Source organism: Stegostoma tigrinum, chromosome 23 (assembly GCF_030684315.1).
Source record: "Stegostoma tigrinum isolate sSteTig4 chromosome 23, sSteTig4.hap1, whole genome shotgun sequence".
NCBI classification, from domain to species: Eukaryota; Metazoa; Chordata; class Chondrichthyes; order Orectolobiformes; family Stegostomatidae; genus Stegostoma; species Stegostoma tigrinum.
The window spans coordinates 34,486,714-34,505,526 of record NC_081376.1 but is presented as its reverse complement, the minus strand read 5'-3'; the positions used below and the strand labels follow the sequence as shown (position 1 = coordinate 34,505,526).

The 18,813-nt window shown below is 42.6% G+C and overlaps 2 protein-coding genes across 2 annotated transcripts; one reads left to right on the top strand and one right to left on the bottom strand.

Annotated features, from left to right (window-relative positions):
- Positions 1-694: 694 nt before the first annotated feature.
- Positions 695-8,848, bottom strand: LOC125462094 (small integral membrane protein 10-like protein 2A). Its single transcript, XM_048551618.2, has 4 exons — positions 8,134-8,848; positions 6,890-7,043; positions 2,078-2,445; positions 695-1,683 (listed from the first exon to the last, which is right to left on the bottom strand). Exons 3-4 carry the CDS (start codon positions 2,255-2,257, stop codon positions 1,663-1,665), a joined length of 201 nt encoding a protein of 66 aa, XP_048407575.1. The 5' UTR covers positions 2,258-2,445; positions 6,890-7,043; positions 8,134-8,848; the 3' UTR covers positions 695-1,662.
- Positions 7,717-18,478, top strand: LOC125462093 (ras-related C3 botulinum toxin substrate 1). The gene is made up of 6 exons (XM_048551614.2): positions 7,717-7,869; positions 9,986-10,057; positions 10,427-10,544; positions 12,524-12,586; positions 14,087-14,246; positions 16,685-18,478. The coding sequence occupies exons 1-6, from the start codon at positions 7,739-7,741 to the stop codon at positions 16,813-16,815; spliced, it is 675 nt and encodes a 224-aa protein (XP_048407571.1). The 5' UTR covers positions 7,717-7,738; the 3' UTR covers positions 16,816-18,478.
- The last annotated feature ends 335 nt before the right edge of the window (positions 18,479-18,813 follow it).

Sequence of the window (18,813 nt, the reverse complement as noted above, 5' to 3'; positions counted from 1 at the left end):
AAGCTTGACTCCCATAACAAAACCAACAAACCTGCAACGAATTCCAGAAAATTATTTGTGGGCTGCCACGGGGTGATGTTAGAACTGAAGCAAAATTTAAAATCAATGAATTCTCACTTGCTCAGAGCAGGAAAAGGAATTTTTCACATGTTCGTGCTGTCACCTTGGTGAAATAACAAGAAAAGCAGGAAGGCTGACCATCAGCACAATGGAAATGCTCCATGACTGTAACAGTCGACAGTACAGTTCATCCATAACGGCAGTAAGGTTTATGGGCTCTCTCTTTCTACACAACAGCGAATGAGTTTTGCCAAAAAGCATGAAGTACAGCACCCAAATACACAAGAGTTCACAAGAGCGAGCTCTGGTCTCCCTTGGAACTGCCTGATACTTCCATTGCTTCAGAAACTGACATCAAGGTACAAATTTGATATTTTCTGACTCCAAGATGTGAATGTTACTGGAGAATAAGTCAGAGGTTATACCCTTCAGCAATGGAGGATACAGTCATGGAAGGAGTGCCCGTAAGACAGTCCTGCTAGAACATACTTAATATTTCAAAATTTTTGCAGGGTAAATATAGAAATCTAAAAAAAAAACTCACCACACTTTCAAAACCAAACTTGAAAAAATGGCCATTTAAATCATTTTCACACCAAAGTTATTAGATAAAAACTACACACACAAACTGAAATGTATTTGAAAAGCTATCTTATAATTGCGTATTTTTACTGCATAACTTTAATTTACCTTTAACACAGCATGCCATACAACAGCTAGAACAAAGTCCTTATTACGAATGTCCACTGCATTGCAAGGTGAACATTTCAAATCAGGCGACAGCTTTTCTTATTCAAGAAAGCACTCCAAAGTCAGCAGCTCAAGGAACACAAAGGGTCAGCTAGTTTGCACAAGGCGTGTTGGATATTTGCAAAACATAAAGATGCCGGTCAGATCCCAAGGCCACCTCTTCCTCAGGTCCAATCCACATGTAAGTGAGAAACTTAATTTGTCTCTTGGATTCTTGAATTGTGGCCAATTTGATTTGCAGTCAGCTGGCCTCTCAAACAAGCAGAAATATGTAAAGTGCACCAACATTTCTGGTGTGTAAACCCACATTCCAAAGATTTTTAAAGACTGAATGGCTCTTTGTAGATAGTCAACCATCATTATCAGAGCATTTTGAGTAAATATCACTTCCAGAAATCTCTTTCCCCTCTTCAAATCTAGAGGGCAATGGACTGTCTGAAAGACTGATTGAAAACAATGATGGAAAATGTGCCACTTTCTCCAAGGAATAGGCTTATTTCTGACAACTTGGAGTAACAGAACATGTTTCAGCATAACATCATGGCAGACTCTTATAGGGATGGCTACTCCAAAAACAAAGTTGAAATCCTGTGGCTGTGTGCAAAATATGTGACCATCATTAGTTGTATCATGATCATAACCATCATTCCCATGTCTATAATCTCTGCTTTCATTGGATGAAGAGCCTTCACCACCATCTTTAATTACAAGATACAATGCACGGCCAAAATCCTTCAATTCTTCCACGCTCTGCATATTCTGAAATGATGGCATTAGCTGGCAGTGTTTACTGATTAAAAATCAAAGTTGTAGTTCCAACATTAAATCATCTCCATCAAAAATACCTCAGAACTAGTGAATCTCAATATGGACCTGCAAAAGAAAGGCATGTGTTGAAATTATTTCAGCTAGCAAACTCTCTCACCAAGCACTCAATTGCCCCAGCTCTTGGCCCTACCCAATCCAACCACCCTAACCTCTCAGCATCCATCACCATCCCAAATCCAACCACCCCAGCCTCTCAGCACCCCCTCTCCCCCCCCCCATCCAACCACCCCAGCCTCTCAGCACCCCCTCCCCCCCAATCCAACCACCCCAGCCTCTCAGCCCTCCCAATAGTCACCCCATCAGACCCCACATAATTACCCCAGCCCCCCAGTAATCACAATCAAACCCATATAACCCCAGTTCTTCCCCCCCCCCCCGGTGCTCCTACCAACCCAGGCCACTCCCACTCTCGACCTCGGGCAACCTGCCGCATACCCACCTGCAGGCGGACATTTAGCATCAGGGAGGCGATCAGGTAGAGGTAGGGGAACCTGAGGCGGAGCCTCCAGGCCAGGTTGAAGAAGGTGACGAGAGTCCGGCTCAGTCCTTTCGAGAAGATAGCGTAGGAGCGGACGACTGGCCCGACTAAAGTGAGCGGCAGGTGCGGCAGTCCCGCCATATACCCCCGGGGCGGTTGGCATCAATGGCCGGAAACCGGAATCGCGTCATTCACCCGCCCGCTTTTTTTCCGGCCACACCCCTTCCGGCCCAAGGTCCCACTCAAAGTTGGTGCAAAGTTTTGTCTGTTTCAGTTAAACTTTCCCATCGTCAAAATAACGTGCCCGGTCTGTGCTTGAGTCTCAGCACCTGCCAAGGTATAAATCAGTGGCAAATCAAAATCCTGTGCGTGTAAAATCGTCATAATCGTACAGAGAAATATAATTTCAAATAAACAACATTTTATTGCTATCTCGATAGTCCCCAGAGCAAACGTTTCCCTTTAGGAAAAAAAACTGATGCAATTTATTTCTCTATTATATAGTTGTTTGTTACTTGAACAAATTAGATGGGAGTCATCACTTTCGTGAAAGATTTGACTAATACTGCGTTTTGCTAATATTGATAATTTTTTTGCAGATAAACTATTTCCCACGTTTTAAAAACTAAAACTTTGGCATTTAGTTGTTCCACAGTCTTTCATTTCCCTCAACTTGCCTTCTATGCATTCTCAATTTTGCAGCTGTACATTAATCCTGGTTGACTTTAGTCTCTGTAGGTTGGGAAAATAAAATTGGCAGAAGTAGCCACAAAAAAATTAGGATTTATTTGCAACAGTTTGCAAAAACAATATGTGTGCCTATGTTTTGCTTTCCTAACTACCAACTAAACCTCCATGTTAACCTTGAGAGAATCCTGAACTGGGACCCCCAAATTCCTTTGTGCTTCAGAGTTCCCAGCCTTTCCCCATTTAGAAAATACTCTACGCCTCTATTCTTCCAATCAAAGTGCATAAACTCACACATGCCCACATTGTATTCCATCTGCCATTTATTTGTCCTCTCTTCTAACCTGTCCAAATCCTTCTGCAGCCTTCCTTCTTTCTCAACACTACCTGTCCCTCCTATCTTTATGTCATCTGTGTACGTAGCAACAATACCCTCAGTTCCTTCGTCTAGTTCATTAACACATATCATGAATATTTGTGGTCCCAACACCAATTCCTGTGGAACCATGGGACTGCCACCTTGATAAAGATTCCTTTATCCCCACCATCTACCTTCCACTATTCAGCCAATCCTCTATCCAGGCCGCTGCCTTGCCCTTAACACTGTGCAGCACCTTGTCAAAGGCCTTCTGGAAATCCAAATAGATACGTCTACTGGATTTCCTTTGTCTAACTTGCCCATTACTGCCTCAAAGAATTCTCATAGATTTGTTAGGCATGACCTGCTCTTGATGAACCCGTGCTCACTCTGCCCTATTTTACCATGCACCTCCAAGTACTCCAAAATATCATCCTGAATAATGGACTCTAAAATGAAGATCATAGAATCCCTTACAGTGTGGAAACAGGCCCTTTGGCCCAACAAGTCCACACTGACCCTCACAGTATCCCAACCCCTGTAATCTGCACATGCCTGAACACTATGGGCAATTTAGCATGGCCAATCCATCCAACCTGCACATCTTTGGACAGTGGGAGGAAACTCACACAGACATGGAGAGAATGTCCAAACTCCACACAGACAGTGACCTGAGGCTGGAATCAAACCCAGGTCCCCTGGTGCTGTGAGGCAGCTGTGCGAACCATTGTGCCACCGTGCCAGCCCCAGCTTAACAAAATCTTATTAATGACCAAGGTCAGGCTAACCAGCCCATAGTCTCCTGACTTCTGCCTCTTTCTCTTCTTAAACAGGGATATATTAGCCATTTTCCAGTCCTTTGGATCCATATCTTATTTTAGTGCTTCCTGAAAGATCACCATCAATGCTAACACAATCTCCTCTGCCAACTCCTTCAGAACTCTGGTGTGTATCTGGTCCAAGTTGCTTATCCACTTTCAGACCTTTCAGCTTCTGCAGCACCTTTTCTTTTCAGCAGTCCAATACACTCTGATTCTCTTGGGCACTTTTTGTTGCACTGTATTAAGCTGCTCATTTCCAGCTGCACCAGCAAAGGCAATGTGGTATGTTCCTCATGTCCGGGTGGGTCCTGCAGTGTGGCAGTCTGCATCGGCATGTTTGGCAGCGTGAGAGGTCCAGCCCAGGACTCCAACAGCCTGGCATGGTGATCTGCTTCAACAGAGGCTTTGATGAGGTGGGTCCTTGAGGCAGCTTCTGTGGCCCCTTTGGTGCAATGGTGGTCCAGCTGGGATTTGGGGGTTTCCATGTAGGCTTTCTGCAGTGATGGAGAATGTGGTTCTCCGGCCAGATAACCTAAACTGATCTAATCCCATTTGCCAGCATTTGATTCATATCCCTCTAAATCCTTCCTATTTCTATGTGTATGGAATGAGCTGTCAGAAGAAGTGGTGGAGGCTGGTACAATTACATCATTGAAAAGAATGAAAAGTTGCCCCTTAGCTCCCTTTTAAATCTTTCCCCTCTCACCCTAAACCTATGCCCTCTAGTTGTGGACTCCTCTACCCTGGAAAAACCCTTGGCTATTCATCCTTTCCATGCACCTAATCATTTCATAAACTTCTACGAGGTCACCCCTCAGCCTCTGACGCTTCCAGGAAAATAGCCCCAGCCTATTCAGCCTCTCCCTACAGCTCAAGCCCTCCAACCCTGACAACATCCTTGTAAATCTTTTCTGAACCCTTTCAAATTCCATAACATCTTTCCTATTAGCAGGGAGACTAGAATTGAACACAATATTCCAAAAGTGGCCTAAGCAATCTCCTGAACAGCCACAACATGACATCCCAACCCCTATACTCAATGCACTGGCCAATAAAGGCAAGCATACCAAATGCCTTCTTCATTACCCTTGTCTACCTGCAATTCTACTCGTAAGGAACTATGAACCTGCATTCTAAGGTCTCTTTGTTCAGCAATACTCCCCAGGACCCCATTGTTAAGTTTATAAGTCCTGTCCTGAGTTATCATCACATTTATCTAAATTGAACATCATCTGCCACTTCTCACCCCATCGACTCATCTGATCAATGTTCCGTTGTATTCTGAGATAATCTCTTTACTGTCCACACAACACCAATTTTGGTGTCATCTGCAAACTTATTAACCATACATTCTATATTCATATCCAAATCATTTATATAAATGACAAAAAACAGTGGACAAAGTACCAAACTTTGTGGCATATAACTAGTCACAGGTATCCAGTCCGAAAAGCAACTCTCCACTATCACACTCTCTCTCCTACCTTCGAGCTAATTTTGTATCCAAATGGCTAGGTCTCCCTGGATTCCATATGATCTAACTTTGCTAATAAATCTACCATGTGGAACCTTGCCAAATGCTTACTGAAATCCATATAGACAACGTCCATCGCTTTGTCTTCATCAATCTTCTGTCACTTCTTCAAAAAATTTAAATAAATTAGTGAGACACGATTTCCCATGTGCAAAGCCATGTTGACGATCTCTAATCAGTCCTTACCTTTCCAAATACATGTAAATCTTGTCCCTCAGAATCCCCTCCAAGTTACCCACCATTGATATCAGGCTCACCAGCCTATAATTCCGTGGCTTTTCCTTACCACTGTAATAGCTCCACATTAGCCACCCACCAGCCTTCCAGCACCTCTCCTTTGGCTATCAATGATGCAATGTCTCAACAAGGAGGTCTAACAATCACTTCAAGAGCTTCTCACAATTTTTTAGGATACACTTGATATCAAGATATCAGTATTTAGTTGATCCAACAACTGTGAAGGGACTGCGATATATTTTCAAATCAGGATGGTGAGTGGCTTGGATGGGAACTTGCAGATGGTGGTGTTCCCATGTATCTGTTGCCTTTTCACATGGTAATTTCTTAGATTTGAAAGATGGTGTCTAAGGAGCCTTGATGAATTTTCACAGTGTATCCTGTAGATGGGGCTCATCCGAGTAGATGCTGAAAGGTATTCTCTCTTGTGGTAGAGTCTGGGACCAGATGGCATTAATCTCAGAGTCATGGGCACCCAGTTTGGACAAAGAAGGTGATAGTGAGCATGTGGAATTCCTCACAGCAGCGGACTGTAAAGGCTACCTCATTAAGTATGTACAAGGCTGAAAGAGACATTTTTAATCAATATGAAAATCAAGGGGAAAAGGCAGGTTAGTAGAATTGAGGAATAGATTATTGGATCGTTGGTCATGGTGCCATTGACCAGCAGACTCACCACTTTCTCAAGGGCAAATAGGGATGGGCAATTAATGCTGACTCAGTTAGTGACACCAACATCCCGTGAGTGAATTTTTAAAATGGGCTGAATGGCTGCCTTCTGGTGCCACTTCTTATGGACTGTAGCCATTTCAAGGAGGCTGCTCATCACCACGTTCTCAAGGACAATACCGCACAGAACAGGCCCTTCGGCCCTCGACCCTTGATGTTAAATGATGGCCAAGCCAGCAATGCCACATCTCTTGAATTAATAAAGAAAATGGAAAGTGGGTGGGAAAGTGAATTGAAAGCCCAGGATCAGCCATGATAGTATGGATTTGCAGAGCAGGACAGTCAGGCCACATGGTGTCCTGTTGCTATTTCTTGTGTTCTCTTCAGCTGCTTATACAATCCCTTTTGAAAGTCAGGATTGAACTCCACCAAGCAATACAATCAATGCATTTTATCCCTCATGTTACCTCAGATTGATTTGCCAATAACTTTAAATTGTTGTTCTTTGAATCTCAATCTCCCGATCAATTCTGCTCAGACCCCTCGTGGTTTTGAAGATGTCGGTCAAACCTTGACACAAAAACAGCAGTTGCCGGAACAGCTCAGCAGATCTGGCAGCACCTGTGAAGAAAATCAAAGTTAACTTTCGGGTCTGGTCTGTCTTCTCTCATCTAAGGAGAACGGCCCAGCTGCTCCACTCTGTGACTCTCATTACTACTGAAGGGATTGTGCAGTCATGTCATTGAGTGCTGTTGAGGGGCTGCAGATCGTCTGTTGCAGTAATTCCTAACGCCACCGGGTGGTGCTATTTTGATACTGAGCGGGGGCATTGGGCGTCGTTGAGCCCGAAATCCACAGGATGGCGCTGTGACAGTAAAGGAAGGGAGGGAGGAATGGGGTTCATGGGGGGGAGGGTGAGGGCAGTAACTGGGGAATGAGAAATGGGCGGAATGACTGGGGAGGGAGGAATGGGGATCAGGGGAGTGGTGTCTGGGGGCATGCAATGACTGGGGAGAGGGTCAGTGAATGAGGGAAGGGCAGGGATTGGGAGATGGAGAAGTGGGTGAGGGGACTGTGAGGGTGGAGTTGGGGGGGGCAGCGGCAGAGGGACACTGGGGAGACAGAGGGGGAGGAGTGGGGCTATAAGGAAGGGGCAGAGAGAGAATAGGAAGGGGCAGTGGGAATAAGGTGGAGCATTGGGGGCAGTTGTGGAATGGGGTGGAGAAGTGGAATGGGGGCGGGGCAGCGGGGGAAATGAGATGGGGGGAGGGGTGGAGCGGGGAACGGAGGGATCTTGGATCTCACTTCCGGCGGCGATGGTAGCGAGCGGAACCGGAAGTGGGGTGGGTCCGGGTGGTTTCCGGTCAGTCTGCGCCAGGCCGAAGCTGCGGGAGACGGTAGCGCGAGGCCCGATGCAGGCGATAAAGTGTGTGGTGGTCGGCGATGGGTGAGTGCTGCTCCGGGGCCCGGGCTTCGGGCCTCGCCCCCGGGATTCCCAGCCCCGAGCCGCGGCCTCTCTCTGGCCGGGGCTCAAACGCCGAGGATCTTTACCGGAGCCGCCCAGGGCTGTAAACCTGACGAGAAAGCGGCAGCTGGGGATTAATGTCCGAGAGGAGAGCAGCTCCGGGGGGTTTGTCCGGTAGGGAATGTTCCCCGGGAATCCCGAACCTGGCCGGGTCTAGGTAGCAGCCTCTCCTTCAGAGTTTAATACCTTTCACTCATGAGGATGTTCCACAGCTGGACATCGGGATCACAGCCTCAGGATCCCGCGGGGTTGAGTGTTTTGAATTCTGTTGAGAAAGTTTCTTCACTTGGAGGGTTGTGAATCTGTCTAATCCGGGGAGATCTAGATGCTGAGTGGTTGAGTACATTGAAGGTACCAGGTCTTTTAGCTGTGAGTGAATCAATGGATATGGAGATAGGACATGAAGATAAATTTGAAGCTATTGCTGAATGTTGGAGCTTGCTTGAAGTGTCATACCACCCAGTCTTTATTGTGTTCCTTATTTCTGCTTCTCTGCTGCGTTACCTGATCGGTTCACTCATCAATGGTTTTGCAAATTAGTGTTGTCCCTTTGCAGCATTGATTTCTTGTTGGTATTTTGTGCTCACTGACATCCCTGGGAAATTCAGTTTCCACGAACTACATTCCTTTCTGTTCTGTCCAGCACTGCCATCTGCCCCTCCTTGAGTTTTGTTTCTGTAAACTGGTGCTGGAATCAGTCAAAAGTAAAGCACACAGGTCATGATTAGTTGCTTCAGGAAAACAAGGAAATCAAATTACCTGGTTTCTTTGAGGTTTGAAAACAAAGTATTGATGTTTGCTGAGCTGTGATATAGCTGTCGGCTTCTGAGAAATCAACTGGTTCAGTAATTTCCCAAAATAAATCTACAGGATCTTTTTCTGACTGATTCTGACTGTTAATTTTCTGGTGCGGTGAGCACAATTGTGTTACTTGATTAAACTGTTCATGAATCAAGTGCCTTTAGGGTTTGGCCAGATTATGCAAATACTTTAATTGCCATTTGTTTTTACTGTGCTTCCTGGTAGATAATTACATGTGTCATGATGTTTATATACTTAACAATTCTCATTTGATGTACTGTATGTTAGCCCACACTAGCTGAGGTTACCATGAAGGACCCTCCTCCACGACTTTTCCCCTCATTTGTGGTGTGGTGGCTCTCGGTTTAAACCACCACCAGTTGTGTGTCTCTAGTGAGAGAGCAGATCTGGTAAGACTATGGTGACTTGACCTTGCTTTTTAAATCTAATTTGATGCCAGTTTTGGGCTTCTGCCCCACTTATGTTTGAGTTATTTTGTTATCATGCAGAAGAGGCCATTTGGCCCATCACACCTGTGCCAGCTCTGCTATCTAGACCAGTTCTATTCTGTAGTGCCAAACTCCTGCCTTTTCCCTATATCTCGGTGCACCATTACTATCCAAGAGAATTAATAGATCAAGCATTGCCTGATCTGTCCAAGTTTTGCTACTGTCATTATGTTGCCACCATATATAAGCATAGCCAGTTTCTTACAGCCTGAAGGGGTGATAGAAATTCCCATCTGCTTTACTTCACCGTGGGCAGCTGTGCCTTCTACTAGTTTGGTTCTAACTCTGGAGCTCCACCACTAAAACCCTTTGAATTAATATCTTAGCTTTATAAGATAAAAAACCTTTCACTTGCTCCCAACTCCCAGGTCTTATCTATTGCTGTTACTGGATCATTTCAGTTCTTAAAATGCTCCCTGATGTCTTTTTTTGACTGTGCCAGGATGTTGATTCTTGTGATTTGCGTGGAGAGAAATTGACTGCCCTTAGGTTTTGTGCATACTGTTGCAATGTCAACCACCTTTTTTTAATGTCTATTTTGTAGTCCCCTAAACTAATGTTCTTGGAAATGTGCAGCCTCTACTGTTAAATTGAGCAATGCGTGGTTTACAGTTAAAGTTGTGAACAGATGTCTCTAATTAAACAAATGCTATGAGTGGAGAATACCACTCTCGATGTTGAGAATGTGGACCAGTGCTATCTAACGCCAGTTTTCTCTTCCCTTACAGCGCAGTGGGTAAGACCTGCTTGCTCATCAGTTACACGACCAATGCCTTCCCAGGAGAATACATTCCCACAGTGTGAGTCATTGGACGTTTTATTCACCAGGGTCTAGGCACAGTGGGGAGTTTTGTGCAGCACATGGATCTTTCCCATTATCACAGAATATTCCTTCACTGGATTCTATTTGGAGGGGAGAGAATATGATGAAGGGTATACATGCAGTTATATAGAAGGCTGGCATTGAGGGGAAGATGTAATGGAGAAAATGGAGTGGAGGTTGTATGTTTGAGTTTTGTGGTAAAACCGCAGAGGAGGGGGTAAGGGAGAGAGGAGTGAGCAGGTGGGTGGGGGCCTAAGTGATGATGGATTCATGAATGGGGTCACTGATGACAAAGATGCTCCTTTGTGTCTTATTTTCCTCAATTTAAAATCTCCCCTTTTCGCAGCTTTGACAACTATTCTGCCAATGTGATGGTTGATGGGAAACCTGTGAATCTGGGGCTTTGGGACACAGCTGGTCAAGAAGATTATGATCGTCTGCGTCCACTTTCTTATCCTCAGACAGTGAGTACTGTGTAGCCATCACTGAACATTGCCTTAAGAGTTAAGGAAATTATTGGGGATGGCAGGAATTGGGGTAGAGCCAATTTAATAATTTAAGGGGCAGTTATAATGTTATAATTTGTTTATGTTCTGCAGTCAGTAATGACTGACAATGTAGCTACAAGGAAGTGTAAACCTGATCCTTGAAGACAGGCAATAAACATGTTTAATAATGTGGAATTTCCCCGTGAACTTTGTTTCCTCCATGTTGTGGTGTAGTAGCTGTGAGCACTGTTTATTTTTGCACTGACAGATGCTGTGGCACTGAAACTGCTTTTGTCTCTAAAACCACACCATGTCCCTTTCACCCCACTGCGCTCACTGACCTGCACTGAATTTGAGTCAGGCAGCGGTTCAGTCCTAAAATTCTCATTTGTTTTCAGTTTCAGTCTCCCGATATGACAATGTATTTTTGCACATGTGTAGCTTCTTTCAGCCCTAAATCCTTAGTGATACCTTCAATTCTGACCTCTGCCTATCCCAGTTTTAATTGCTGCACCACTGGTAGTTGTCCGTTGATGTCTGTTCTGTGTGGAGCACTACCAGCCTTGCCCCTTAAAGGAAAATGTCTGCCTTTCATCATTTAAAATGTTCTTTAAAACCTCCCGCTTTGACCAGGTGCTTCTTCATCTGTCCTGATATTTCCTTGTGTATCTCAGTACCAGATGTTGTCTAATAATGCTGCTTTGTGTGCCTTTTCTTGTTTTGAAGGTGAGAGGTGAACACTTAGTGTATGGGTTGAGGACATGTATATTGTGAATATGGGTTAGATTTTCCTTCGGAATGCTGTGGTTTGACACTGCCTCGGGGGTTTTTTTTCTTTAGTAGGGCAGCTGGAAAGTTGGAGCAGTGTTGTAACATGTACTTTCGCTCCAGTCCTTTGTGAAGAAACATAGTTGTAATGAATGGCTGCTTTTTATTTTGTTTTTAGGGCAGGTACAGTCTTGCTCAGTACTTGTATCTTTTCATTAGACTGGCAGTGTTTAGAATAGCAATATCAATTCCTTCACACTTAGTGAAACGTGAGATGTTTTAGTGAGTGTCCTGGCTAACATTTTTCCCTGGTCTTTTATAAGTGAGTGGATCTTGGTCATTTATGGTGGCAGCTCTCCAATTGAATTCAGTATCCTCAGGCTAAGTAGAATATTCAGAAACAACCAAGGTTCCAGTTAGCTTTTTAAAAGGCATCCAGATGAATAGGAAGGATTTAGAGGGATATGGGCCAAATGCTGGCAAACAGACTAGATCAGTTTAGGATATTTGGTCGGTGCAGACAAGTTGAACCGAAGAGTCTCCTTTCCGTGCTATATAACTCTGACACTTAGGTTGCTCAGCAAGTGACACTGTTGCCTCTGAGTTCATTACCTTCTGGAGACTTGTGACCTATGTGTGCTGGTACTGTATGGTATTGAGGGAATGTTGCATTGTCAGAAGTGCTGTATCGTATGAGGGACAGTTCTGAAGGAACATTGCACTCTGTCATAGTATTAAAGAAGTGCCAGACTGCGCAGTGCTGCAGGAGATTCTCATTGTCAGAAGTGCAGTACTGAGGGGTGCTGAATGTTGAGAGATGTTACTGAAGGAAGTAGGTAGAAGGTCCAAGAAATCTGATCCATTATATCATTTTTCAAAGTAATACTTAGGCCAAGTGGTTAATCTTCCCTGTTTTTTGATAAGTATCTGACTTGAATTTGTTAGGGGTGCAAATCTAGTTCCTTTAAAAGGAAAAGGGTTCATTGTACTCTTGATTTTAATGTAACTGGCTTCTTAAAATTGACTACATTTATTAGTATTCATGGTCTTTGATTTTGTAGCAAAATTATTTTAACCAACCATGCATTATTCTTTTTAATAAATATCCTGGGTTTTCAGATTCTAAAAGCAAGTGAGTGCTGTTGTTCTCTACCAGCTGTTAATGTTTGTTTCTTGTTTCTCTGTAGGATGTGTTCCTAATCTGCTTCTCACTGGTGAGCCCAGCGTCTTTTGAAAATGTTCGAGCCAAGGTAAGCAAGATAGCTCAAGATAGAATAAAAGTGGGTTAACCACAATTTTGGTACCGTTTCAATGATATTCAATTGATGCCAGCACAGTTAACATGCAGCTTGTATTGTAGTCCGGAAGAAGCAGACTTAACTCTGACTTGCCCACGGTGGCTTTGGATTTTTGAGCTATTCTGTCTTTGTGTCCATCCATCAGACTTAATATCTTGCACTGGCCAAATTATTTGAGAAAGCTTGCCATAGGATGCAAATAGTGCTCTTGACAGCATATGGAAAAGGTTAGCAGGTGGCGTGGAGGGTGGAATCTGGTCGCTATCGGTTAGAGCAATACCCTTCAATTCTTGAGATCCAAATTCGATTATAGCCCTGACTAGATGAAAGTTTGTCTCTTTTAGGCAAAATAGATCTAAATGGGTTTGGTCAGCTTCAAAATAGTCAACATCTTGTCAGGTGATTCAATATACTGTGGATCATGTGCAATCTGTGTTGTTAAGCTCCTTTCCAGTCTTTAGTTATATCTTGTATCTTGTCATCTTGTGGGCGCTTAAGGGTGTAGGACTGATGAAACTCAGTTTTAAAAGGGCCTTGATGATTTCAAGTTTACATCAGATATCAGAATGAACTTGTGAAAGGGAAATCGTGCTTGACAAATCTGGTAATTTTGAAGAATGTATCTGGTGGAGTTGATGAGCCAGTGGATGAGGCTTGCTTGGACTTTCAGAAGACTTTCAATTTGGTCTCTCTCAAGAGATTAGCATGTGACATTAAAGCACTTGGGATTGAGGTAGTTTACTGACGTGGATAGTGAACTGGTTAGCAGATAGGAAACAGGAGTAAATGTGTCATACTTCCAGTTGCAGCTTGTGAGTAATGAGGTACTGCAGGGATCTTTGCTTGGACCCCAGCTATTCGTAATATATTACATTTACTTCCTTCACCTAAATTAATATCTCAAGTTTGACATGTTTGGATGGGAGGGTAAACTGAAGAGGATGCTGAGATGCATCAGTGTGATTTAGAAAAAATTGAGTTAATGGGCAGATGAAGTATAATGTGGATAAATGTGAAGTTTTCCACTTTGGTAGCAAAATCAAGGAGGCAGATTATTATCTGAATGGCAATAGATCAGTAAAGGTCGAAGTGCAACAAGGCCTGGGCGTCCATGTGCACCAGTATGTTTTCCAGCACTTTGCTTTCAGTACTGTGAATGATTAGCCACGATTGTGTTGAATCGTTTCACTTGAAGGGATGAATAGTCTACTCCTGCTCCTATTTTCTTTGTTTCTAAATATTCATTGAGTGCTACATGTCTTTAGATTTTTGAACCTCAGGGTATTGGATGCCCAACCCTTGAGCCTGTTCAAGGGATATAGGAATAGGGTGGGGAAAGTGGAGTTGAGGTGAAAGATCAACTATGATCTCACTAAACGGCAGAGAAAGCTCAAGGGCTGTGAGGCTTAATCTTGCTCCTTTTTCTTACAAAGAGTCTGTTTATCCTCCTAGTGGTATCCTGAAGTGAGGCATCATTGCCCGAATACTCCCATCATTCTGGTGGGCACCAAGCTTGATCTGCGGGATGACAAGGACACGATTGAAAAGCTGAGGGAAAAGAAACTGACTCCTATCACGTACCCACAGGGCCTTGCCATGGCGAAAGAGATTGGTATGAATTTCCTCCCAGGTCCCTGTTAACTTCCATTGCCACATCTCTGTGCTGCTATGTGTTCTAAAGATGCTTGACAACCTGCGTGTTTATAATGTGTAATGTGACTGCCCATCACAAACGGTTTTGGGTCACTGAGTCTCTCCTCCATCTGTCTCCTGCACCTAGGTGTCACTTCAATAATTGCAATAATATTTAGGTTTTTCACCCAAACAGTCCTGCAAGTACAACAACTTGCATTTATATAGCACCTTTAATGTCAAAAACCCCTCTCCATTTCATAAGAGGAAAAATCAGACAAAATTTGGCATTGAGACAGGCGATCAGAAGCTTATCAGAGGTGGGTTTCTCCTTGAAGGAGGAGAAATTTGAGGACAGCATTCTAGAGCTTAGGTCCCAGGCTGCAGTGCTACTGTGCCAGGGAGCTGCAAGGTGTCAGAAATGTTGGAATGCCAAGCTCTTGGAGGGTTGTAGGTCTAAAGGAAGTTTCAGATGCTGCAGGGCCTTGTATTACAGTTCCCTTTCCTACAAGTAACACTGAAGAAGTGTTATTACAATATTTACCAAATTAAAGGAGCCCTACTTTGTCTTTAGGCAGCTATTCTATTTACTTAATTGTTCAAAATTTAACCTTCTGTTTCTTCCTCACCACGAGTAAAGTTTGATTTAACTCTGAGTATCCACTTTTAAATTGTTAATACATTTTAGATAAAAGTTGCTTTCCTTCTAAGAAGTACATTAACAGGCATTTTTGGATCTACCTCAAATTTAATGTGTTGAAACTGAGCAGTAATTATTTATTTGAAGATAATGGAACTGTAACTGAAAGAATTGTTCAGGGGATAACCTTCACAAATTGAAGTAACCACTGGAGATTAACAATTTTGCATTGAAATAATCACTGATGAGGATTATAAAATTCACATCGCTGGAATTTTTTTTTTCCCTGGAGCATAGGAGCTGAGGGATGACCTTGTAGAGTTTTTTAAATCATGAGGGGCATGGAGAAGGTGAATAACCAAGGTCTGTGTCCAAACGTAGGACAGTCCAAAACTAGAGGGAAACGATCTAAAAGGGACCTGAGTGACAACTCTTTCACACACAGGGTAGTGCATGTATGGAATGAGCTGCCAGAGGAATTACAACATTTAAAAGACACTTGGACCTGTGCATGGATAAGAAATGTTTAGAGAGATATAGGCCAGTCGCAGGCAAATGGAACTGGTTCAGTTTAGGAAACTTGATTGACATGGACAAGTTGGACCCAAGGGCCTGTTTCTGTGCTATATGACTGAGACCCTCCCTTGGGTTTTCTTTTAAAAAATCACTGGCTTGAGCTCACTTGGCTGCACTTTCAATAAAATTTAATCTAGCTAACTTTTTTGATTTTAAGCCAGCATTAATTTCTATTTTTTCTAGGCTTATTTTCCAGTCTTCCTGTTCAGAGATGTTATTACACATCTCTGGAACAGAGGACTTGAACTTCGGCCTCCTGGCTTAAAGCAGAGGGGGATACTAGCACTGTACCATAAGAGCCCTAAGCGTAAACAGCCGATCTCAAGCTCCCCAGGTTTGGAGACAACCACCTGTGACTTTTGGTAGTGGTGGGAATCAAACCCACAACTCAATAGAGACGAGGTTAAATCCAGCACCTTAGAGCGCTTGACCACACTACCACACAATTTGTGTAATCACTCAAATGCTAGATATTAATCAGCTGTGATTAGTCAGTTAGTGTGTGTGAGCTAGTCCCTTGGCATGAGCTGTGTAGGCAGCGTGTAGCACAGCAGCTGCTAGAGTTGGTTGTCCAGGAAACACTTCTCTAATTGCCTGTCATTGATATATTGGAAGGATTAACGATTGAGAATTTATTTGGCTACTTTATGATATGCATTCTGTGGCTTTCAGGTCTTGAGGTGGGACTTAAATCCAGATCTTCAGGCCCAAATGTATATGACTAATACTATGCCACAAGATCTCCTACAAAAGCTTTGTATTGTGAACATGTTGCAGTCCATTAGCCTGTAGAGCACTGTTGTAGAGGCCTTTGGTCTTAGCTGAAATTGGCACACTTTGAATAGTGAATACAAATGCACATACACAGAACCACAACAGAAGTAATTTATCCCATTGTGCTCGTGCCAGCTGCCCAATTAGCCCACTCACCTCTTTTCTCCCCTAAAGAATTTATGCATTTAAAGTAATCTATCCAATTCTTCTTGAAAGCTATTGTTGAATCTGCACTGTTTAGGGTCTTTGCTAATCGGTTGTTGGAGGAGAAAAATTGAGCCATGGTTCAAGATCATAATTCAGTATTGGATCAGTTTTGATTTTCAAGACAGATTTATACAGACATGAGCATTACTGGCTCACTCAAACAAGCTTTTCACTTTAATGCTGCAGTCCCACTAACCTTTGTTGCACCATTTGCTCCGCAGGCTCAGTGAAGTACTTGGAATGTTCAGCACTAACTCAACGAGGTCTTAAGACCGTGTTCGATGAAGCAATCAGAGCGGTTCTCTGTCCTATTCCTGTAAAGAAGAAGAAGAGAAAATGTTTCATTTTGTAAATCAGTCCTTTCCATCAGTTTTACCAGGTCCACAGAGCATTGATTCAAATATGCCAATATTTTTCCCTGTTGTGATTACTTTCCTCCTTTTTCTTTAGAATCTCTTTGCAGTACTATGGAATGCATCTACTGTCTAATTTTTCAGATATTTAATATGTAACAAGAGTATCAGTTATAGGTTCTATTGGTTTTCTGTCCCCTATCTACATTCCCAGCCTATTGCCTGTTTACACTCCTCAGTTGTGTTTTAAGTTGCCAAATTATCCAATGTAACTAAAGGCATCTGTTGCACTACAAACACTAAATACATAGAAGGAACTGACTCTTCCTATCTGGCACTGTTTACATCTTTCCAGAACCCTTAACCATGCAGTTAATGCTGACCTACTCCTAGCTGTCCCAGAGCAGCTACAACTAATCTCTCAATAGTTTAAATTGCAGGTGGTGAGCTGGGTTTAACATGTGGTATTGGAATGGTTACCGACAAATGACTTGTCATTATCTCTGAAGATATCACAGAATTTGTACAGTTCAGATGCTAACTGTTTTGGTTGGCCTTGTTTATTAATTATATTTCTGTTTAGCACATTACCTTGCTAGCTCAAACATGACAAATGCATATTGACGCAAACTGTAATTATGATGAGTTAATGTCTGCTGCTACATATTTAAACATAAAACAGTCTAAGAAAATTGGTGGTAAAATCACGATGTGCTTCTGATTGATCAACCTGCGGTTAACAATTGGCATTGAATTGGGAGTTTCATTATTCTCTCATATAGACTAAGTGAGTGGGGGAACACTATCTTTGAGGGACCTTTGTGCTGATTTTCCTGAATCGTTGCATCTTTATTTTAAACTATGCAACAACAGATAGAATTGAATGTTGGTGTGGTGAGAGTAGATACAGAAGCTTTGGGCAAAGAGGAGCTGAGTGAATTGAAGGCAATAACTGAGGCTTAACAAACATTACTAATTTATATCTTTCATGTGATTCATATGCAACATTTTGTAAGCTTCTGAAATGGTTGTCCTAAGTGTGGGTTTTGGTTAAGTCTCACAATTTCACAGTTATTGAATGGTCATATTGGAAGTACCAATGCCTCAGAATTGAATGAAATGAAAGTGTTATTTCATAATCAGGAACATAATAAGGTTGATATTGATAGTTTTAGTTATAAAATTTGATTATGTGGAAAATGCTTAGCTCTCCAGTAAAAAGCAATTTTATTGCCTCATCCCTCCATGTTTTAATCAGCATGACTACAGATCTTAAATCCTTTCCCGCCTGTGGTTAACTTCAATTTTGGGAAGCCTTAAAACCAAATAGACCAAATCTTGCACGGAGCCATTAACCCCTCACCTATCCTTGTGCTCTGTTTAATTCTACCATAGACGCCTTATCTAAAATGTACATAATCCCAATGTATTTTCTACTTAATTTTTCTAATGGTTGTGTTCTATGCATGTTGCTCATCTATTTTGGAACAGTGAAATCCAACAGGGAAGGACTGTTAACAAACGGATGAATCTGCTTTTTTTAAAAAAAAACACAAGTGTTAAAATGTCAGAGAAAGAGGAACTGCTTGCTTGCATTCATAATTATTCTATATGTTTACTGAGTGATTTAAATAAACAGTGAATACTCTGTTTCGAGATCTACATCTGACTGCACAGTAGGTTAGTGCTTCTCTTTAATAATCCAGCATGTAATGGCTTAACACTGGGTTGAGTACTACTTTCTCTCCTTGTTTGGTTTTACTCTGGGGTTTTGTTTAAGGGTATGCACTGAGTATGTAGTGGAACAATGCACTGTAGAACTGGGGGATGCCTTTTTGAATCGCTTGTTGAACCAGATGAACAAATGAAGAGGAATACACATGGCCTGTGTGCTATCCAAGCTAACATGTTTTGTTAAAGGTCCATTTCCAGAACTTTAATTGAAGGCTAGTGTGATTTCAACTAATATCTCCGTTTGAGGAAAACACTATTAGAGT

Bases quoted from the DNA above. Each gene is read 5' to 3' on its own strand.
- LOC125462093 (XM_048551614.2), top strand. From the start codon at position 7,739: ATGGTAGCGAGCGGAACCGGAAGTGGGGTGGGTCCGGGTGGTTTCCGG. The intron at 10,058-10,426 runs GTGAGTCATTGG...CCCTTTTCGCAG, and splicing joins GGAGAATACATTCCCACAGT to CTTTGACAACTATTCTGCCA. The intron at 14,247-16,684 runs GTATGAATTTCC...TTTGCTCCGCAG, and splicing joins TGCCATGGCGAAAGAGATTG to GCTCAGTGAAGTACTTGGAA.
- LOC125462094 (XM_048551618.2), bottom strand. From the start codon at position 2,257: ATGGCGGGACTGCCGCACCTGCCGCTCACTTTAGTCGGGCCAGTCGTC. The intron at 1,684-2,077 runs GTGGGTATGCGG...TTTCTTTTGCAG, and splicing joins TGCTAAATGTCCGCCTGCAG to GTCCATATTGAGATTCACTA.